Source organism: Hyalella azteca, unplaced genomic scaffold, assembly GCF_000764305.2.
Source record: "Hyalella azteca isolate HAZT.00-mixed unplaced genomic scaffold, Hazt_2.0.2 contig11797, whole genome shotgun sequence".
Taxonomy (NCBI): Eukaryota; Metazoa; Arthropoda; class Malacostraca; order Amphipoda; family Hyalellidae; genus Hyalella; species Hyalella azteca.
Window position 1 is genome coordinate 7887 of NW_025941781.1, and position 7046 is coordinate 14932.

General features: G+C 38.1%; 1 protein-coding gene across 1 annotated transcript; it reads left to right on the forward strand.

The window, feature by feature from the left end:
• Window positions 1-1011: 1011 nt before the first annotated feature.
• On the forward strand, window positions 1012-3350 carry LOC108675530. The gene is made up of 4 exons (XM_018163550.2): window positions 1012-1056; window positions 1194-1346; window positions 1504-1665; window positions 3098-3350. Exons 1-4 carry the CDS (start codon window positions 1014-1016, stop codon window positions 3304-3306), a joined length of 567 nt encoding a protein of 188 aa, XP_018019039.2. The 5' UTR covers window positions 1012-1013; the 3' UTR covers window positions 3307-3350.
• The last annotated feature ends 3696 nt before the right edge of the window (window positions 3351-7046 follow it).

Below are 7046 nucleotides of genomic sequence, written 5' to 3' on the forward strand. Positions count from 1 at the left end.
GGAATGCATCGCAGCCTCGGCACAGGTGCAAGCAACGGTGTTGATTGTGTTCACATGTTTCGACTGATATTTATTTTAATTGAAAAAATGTCCTGTCGCTTCAACCGATAATTATTTTAATTGGAAAATAAATCACTTGCTTCGAATAATTATCTTCTGACTGGTAAAATATTCATTTGCTTTGACTTGGAATTAATTCAACTGCAAAAATGTTCGCCAGCTCGGACTGAATACAACTATTTTGAGCTAAAAATGCTCAATTGCATGGACTAAAAACCTTATTTACAAAATGCGGAAAACTATTCAGAATGTTTTTAAAATTAAAAACTAAAATTAATTTCAAGATATAAATTTCAGACAAGATTCATTGACAAGTAAACGAATGACAATCGATTAATCGAACTGAGATCAATTTTTATCCTAATCAAATTAGTTTCTTTCACTTGCTGAATATTAATAGAAATGTTAGTTTAGCAGGAACAATATGTATGGAAGACCTGGTTAATTGTGAATAATTTAAATAAATAAATTTAATGATGTTGTTATCCGGGAATTCATCGATGTGTTCAATTATGAGAACTAGAAGGGGAACAATTAAGTCTTTACATTAATCTGTGGCAATGATTAGATAATTTGATTTTAATAGTGCGGGAAGTCGGCTGTAGCCCACAAACTCCCCTACATGTTGACCCCAGGCAGTCAACAGCTTAGCTTCGAGAAGTCTATGAGAAATTGAGAGGAAGACTGGACCTTTTTGCCATAGAACCCTCGTGTATGAATCTAAAATTTCACTGTTCATTCCCTTTCAGGAAATTTCATAACTTTTAAATTAATTGCTTCACACTCTCGAATAACGATGAAATATCACTAGACATTTCATTTGCAGTCATTCCATGCACCTTATCCTGGGTGCACACCGCCCCACCGCAATGAGACTCGCGTACCTGCTGGTGCTGCTATGCAGCGTCTGCGTCGCGGAAAGGGAACTTGAAATACACGACAATTCCATGATGATGGATGCAGACGTCACTTCGAAAACTGTAGTCACGAAGCCATGTGAGTATCAAAAGGGAATAGAGATTGACCATTTGCGAGTTCTCCTATGAAAATATTTTTACAACGTTCTAGTCATAATCATTGTAACATTTTTATTTATATTTTATGTACAGGAAATTTAAGACAGAATTTTGCAGGTAAATGCATCATTGATTGCTACGTGAATCCAGCCTGCCAAGCCGTAGCCTCAGAAGAAGTTTCGACCAACGTCACGTGTTATTTCAGTCTTCATTTCGGCGTTCAAACCAGGCTCACTAGCCGAAATACGGCCACCACCTACGTCAAGAAAGGTGACGGTGCTCTCAAGGCTTTTTCGTATGCTGAAAAATGGGGCTGGACAACAGTGTAAAAAATCAACACAAACGAGTATTTAGTTTGCGCTACTTATTTCATATATATCATTACATAAATTTCATTTTCTTCTATAATATTTTATTCATTTTACAGAGTGCGCAGACAACTTCGTCAGGCTGGGAGGGATTTGCTACTTCTTCTCATCGGAGATGGCCGACCAAGCCACGGCCAAAACCAAGTGTCCTGCAACGAGCTCGCTGGCCTTCCCGTCTTCTGGTGGAGAACTGACCAGCTTGGTGGACTACATAAAGAAAAGTCAGTGTTGAGCGGCAAGCGTAATTTATCGCATTCGTTTTCATATTCTCCCTCTATCACATTTATTCATATTGTCCACTACCCCATACACATATGTGGCATTCTTTCATCGATATTCACCAAGACCAAAACGTGGGAAATTAGTTCCATGTGCATAGTATAAATTAGGGAGTCATAAAAATAAGTTATCTTGCCAACAGAATTAATTATCTTGTGTGACAGGAACTCTCGAGGCCGAAGTAGGCATTTCCACAATATGCCTGCAATAGGCTGAATATTTTATAAATTTTTGGGCAATTTCTTGAAAAAATCGCAAATGCTGATCGAAGAAAAATATAACTTTTATTTTTGATAACAAAAGTGTACCAAAACATTAGCGAGACCTCCCTTTTCAGTGGGTGGAAAGTTTAAGTTTCAACTAAGTAACAATGTAACATAAAACATTTCAAAGATACTGAATTCATTAAATTGGGATTGTGTTAGGTGAACACAATAAAACTTGAAAAAAGTGAATTGGCCCGAGCTGCTGCCCGGTGGAAATCCTCTGAATCGGGATCAGGAGCTTCCCCTGGCCAGTGCAAGCCAGCCAGGTAGCACAGAGAAACTGATGCACTAAGTTCCGTGCGGTCTATCCCATCAAATAAAGGCCAACTGATTTGAATGAAACGCTACAAATTTATGTGATAGAAAATTAGCATAAGCTAAATATTAGGGTCCAGAATATCGTCAAACGTTCAAATTTACGAACCTAGCAGCTGTGCTCTTAAAAATGTATGGTAATTTTAAAATAAGGGGGCTATAATAAAATGATTAACGAATGAATACACATTCAGCTGGAAGATAAGGAAGGTTTGATTTTTTGAGTGAGAGTAGCAGTGGAACTGAGACAGTTGTTCATAATGGAAACTGGCAGGAGCTTCAAGTTACCTCGAAACCCTGAGCTTCAGTGTTGGGACAGTCAATCTGCAGCATCCGGTCCTCTCCTGCATGAGGTCTCGCCGAGACCCGTCCTCCGTGAGAAGACGAGCTGCTGCTATCGCCTTCAGATCGTCCCACACCTCAACGCTGCCATCACAGACGAGACACACGCTGGAAGTCTCACTCCATAGTGCAGATGAAGCGGACGATCAATAGTGAAGATGTGGCTTCGTTGGCAGTCGTAAAGAATCTGACTTGTGGGCTGGCTATGAACGGTGCTGGAAGCTGGATCGAGCTTTAATCTTCAAATTTATAGATGAAGAAATTAGGAGGGTTGCCTGCGCCGAATTACAGGAAATGCTTTGTATCGTAGCCGGACAAACTAAATCCTGTATAATTCAAATGGAAATGAAAATTGTCTTCCAACCGGAATTGTTTTCTAAAAGATAAGAATTTTTTACAGAAGTTTGAAATATTTCTGTTCGAATGAAGATGAATAATTTCTTATTTACAGACAAGGCTGACGTAGACAACTGGTACGTGGACCTCAATAAGACGAATGACAAGTGGTACTGGGGTGACGGCGTCAATTATAAGGGCGCTATAGAAATCTACGGCAACAACGAGTTATGTGCCAGACTTCGTGGCTCATCCTACGAGCTCGCGGACTGTCCCTGCAGCACAGACTACAACTTCATCTGCCAGTATACCGGGCAAGCTTGAGGGAATCATTTTGAGACAAGAACCTTTACGGGCAAGGCATTTCGGGAGCGAACTGTTTCGTGCAGGGCACCGAGCTGGTCTTGGACATGAACAGGCATTGCGTCTCAGATTTAGTTGAAGAACTTATGTTTTACGCTTAATCAACAATTTCCCAGGCAATTTTCTTCAATTTTTTTACAATTTTTTAATCAGGCCATTTCATACCTAACAGGTATCTTTTAAAGAACCTATGGAAACTACATATTCGATAAATATATTATTTAGAACTCATTGGGATATCCTCCAGAACACTTGACTATATATCAGCTTGATTTAAAAATAAATGAGAGATTTGTGTGGTTTGGTCCTCGGTACCCGAGAAATGAAGCTGACGAGTAGAGGTTCACAAGCACGTGGTGGTTCATCTATCCAAGCTGCAAAATTGTGAGGGTTGACATTATATATTCACGTATTTGTGCGAAGATTAATATGATCAGTATTCAATACTGATAATATATTATTAGTATTACCTGAAAAAAGGTCATTACAGTCGGCAAAAATTCGTTGCCTTGGCATCTTTAAACTCACGTTGCTCCAGTCTTCGATTTATATTAATCACAAATTCATTTATGGAGCACAAATATTTATAAACTTAAGTTCTCTAGACAATTTCCAATTTTAACGGAAAAAAGTTGGAGAACCTACATGATGTGTAACTATTGGTTTGGATGAACTTTATTTAGAAACTAAATTCAGCACCTGCTGAGCAGAATATTTATCGGCCTTATCATGTTTCGCCTTTAAATGAAGAATGAACTACAGGACCAGTAACTCACGCGTTTCTAAAATTGAAATTCTATGAAAATATTTAAATTCTAATTAAAAGCTGAAGAAGTTCCGGCTTAACATTTTTTTAACATTTATTGTGTTTTGACATTTATGTGAAAATATTTTATCTTCGCACAGTTTTGAGTGCTTTCATCAGCCGCACTTTACACGAATAAAATGGCTAAACATTTTAATGGTGTTTTATCTCACAGTAAATAGTCAGTGTATATTTGAACAACTAAAAAAACTTCGTTGAGTGAAAAATAACTAGAAAATAAGACTGTATAGACGCTCTTGATACCCACCAGTTCAAGAGGTTAAAATCGAAAATTTAATGTTTCACGCTGATTTGACAGCAACAGAATTCAACATTTTAATGAAATATCTAGATAAATGTGCGTCATAACATCTCGAGACATCTAACAGACGATATAGGATCTTCGCAAGCAACCATGAAGGGGTTTCCTAAGCTGAAAAATTAAGGAATGTTTTCAGTACAGCTGTACCAACGCTCTTTAGCGTGACCGGGACTGCTACGCCTTACACAAGAGACGATGCGCTCTATAATGGCGCCACTGTGCGTGAGTGCGACAGAGTTGCTGAGCAAAGTCCAGACTCTCGAGTTGGACTAGCAGGAAGTCGTGCTCGTGATATACATGTGAGTGTGGAAGAAATGATCCAATTTCATACTCGCTACCATTGACCAATTGTGGCACGTTGATGTAAGTCAGCGCGGATCTGTTCATGCCTCAGAGAGCCGAAAAATATCTTCCAAGGCTCACTTTCAAATTTGTCGATGACGTTTAAGCGACGTGTCGAACTGCCGATCAACATTTAATTTACGAACGATTTAACTGCAGTAAAAAACGACAGATACACGAGTTGCGTCCCATATTTCCCATATTTCGTTTCTCTCATACATTACATTATTAACACAAACTTTCCTGAAATATTCTTTCAAGAAATGTTTTTTATTGCGTGTTCGTGCATATAGGTGCTTTTCAGTGCCTTGATTTGCTGCCAATATTTATGCTATGTACCGATTCAGAGCCATTTAAAAGTACATTCTGGTAAATGCTACGTATTTTTCATGCTCTCGCAGTTAATGCGTGCAAGTTATCAGCCGAAATGAACAATTATTTAATTTGATCAAAACGCAAGGCATGAGTGCGTTTCTTGAGCACTTAATTTATAGAGAATAGAAATAACTTGATAACAAACAACGGCATTAACTTCTTTGAGGTATTTTGAATGTTAATGAAAGGTTTTTATGTTAGTTGCAATGCGATTATAAAAAGAGAAGAAAAAATTAGATCAGTACTCACTGCAGTGAGTGACAGAGCGAGCATTTTCTCGTGAAGTGAAGTCACGGACGGACGGACCTGACGAGAACAATAACGCATTTTTTCAGAAGCGAGAAAATGCGCTAAAAATGGTGCAATATTAATCACTTACAACGAATCAATGCAATCGATACAAATATATGTTGAAGATTATGGATACCTTTTGCATAATACATAAGGTGAAGAAATAGAGCATCTGCCTGTATATTGTGTGTGTGTGTTCAACGTTAACTTATGCTGTATTACGCAATGAATAACTCCATTGCTTCATGCCAGTGGCTTGCAGGTCACGGGGTTGTAGCTCGTGGAGAATTGCACTGCGAAGATGACGTACGTCAACACTATGGATACCGTCTGAAAATATCATCGTTATAAAAATTATCTTCATTAAAAAATGCAATAAATTTTAGTTCTAAATCTCGGTCGAATATCTAATTAGCGTGAAACATTAGGAGACCAACCGTATTGTTGCTTAATCGTGTTACTAGTAAATAGGAACTACAGGGTTCACTACCGTGAGCCCAGCTCAATGAATGGCTGTGGACTGTGGCACACAACACTCACCGACAGCAGCAATTGCTATGCCAGCGATTGGTGCTGCAAAAATGTCGCGAACTTGTAAGTGAATGATATAAATTCTTTGGGAAATATTACTTCTAAATATTGCAATATCGTGAGACTGGACCCCGGAGTGGTTGACATATGACCAATAACTGAAAGCAATCTTGAAAAATTCCCACAACCTCGAGTTGAACTCTTTATACCATGTGAGTTTTCATGTAGATGAAGATTAAATATCAACTACTTGCCGGCATGCAAGTAGTTGATATATTTTCCTGCCGAAATTTAGTTCGCGCAGGAAAACCTTTAATTTAAACTTTAATGTCCTCGACAATGGATAAACTGTTTCACTTCGTTTTAGTCCACAAAATAATACTGCAACTTCGAGGTTAAACGACCTCAAGCTTGAGATTTCCATTCGTATTCAGCTCGGTTGTTCTCTTTTGAATTTTCATATATCTTATATATACTATTTAATTCTCAGATGAGCCACAAGGAAATACTCCATGCATGACTACTAAATACTACCAATTTAGTAGGATATCTCTATTGTATTTAATTCCCACATGGACGACAAGAACACTACTCGTGCATAACTATATAGTTCTAACTACCGAGTTTTCTGTAACAAGAACCGCCGATTTGACGTCGTCGAGCCCACTAGCTTCAAGTGGATTTAGAGTTCAGGTAATGGAAAAAAAAAACAGATGAAATAAAGGGGTGATGAATTTCGAAAGAAATATACTGTGAGAGTTATTCACAGCTCTCTAATTACATATTTTCAGCTGAAATAGTTTCTTTAAATCTCGCCAGAACTTAACGCCATCGGATGAAAAAACCGCTACCCGTCAAAAGAGTTTTCAATGCTATATTTTCACATGAGTCAACATTATTTCTTAAAATTGATATGAAACAGGAAGCGATTGATTTCAATAACAATCCTAACACTCTCCCCTGGACCCGAAAGTTTACTGGTGAGGGATACGTAGAAATTAATTACCTCCCTGAATGTAATTCAGTCATGAGCGT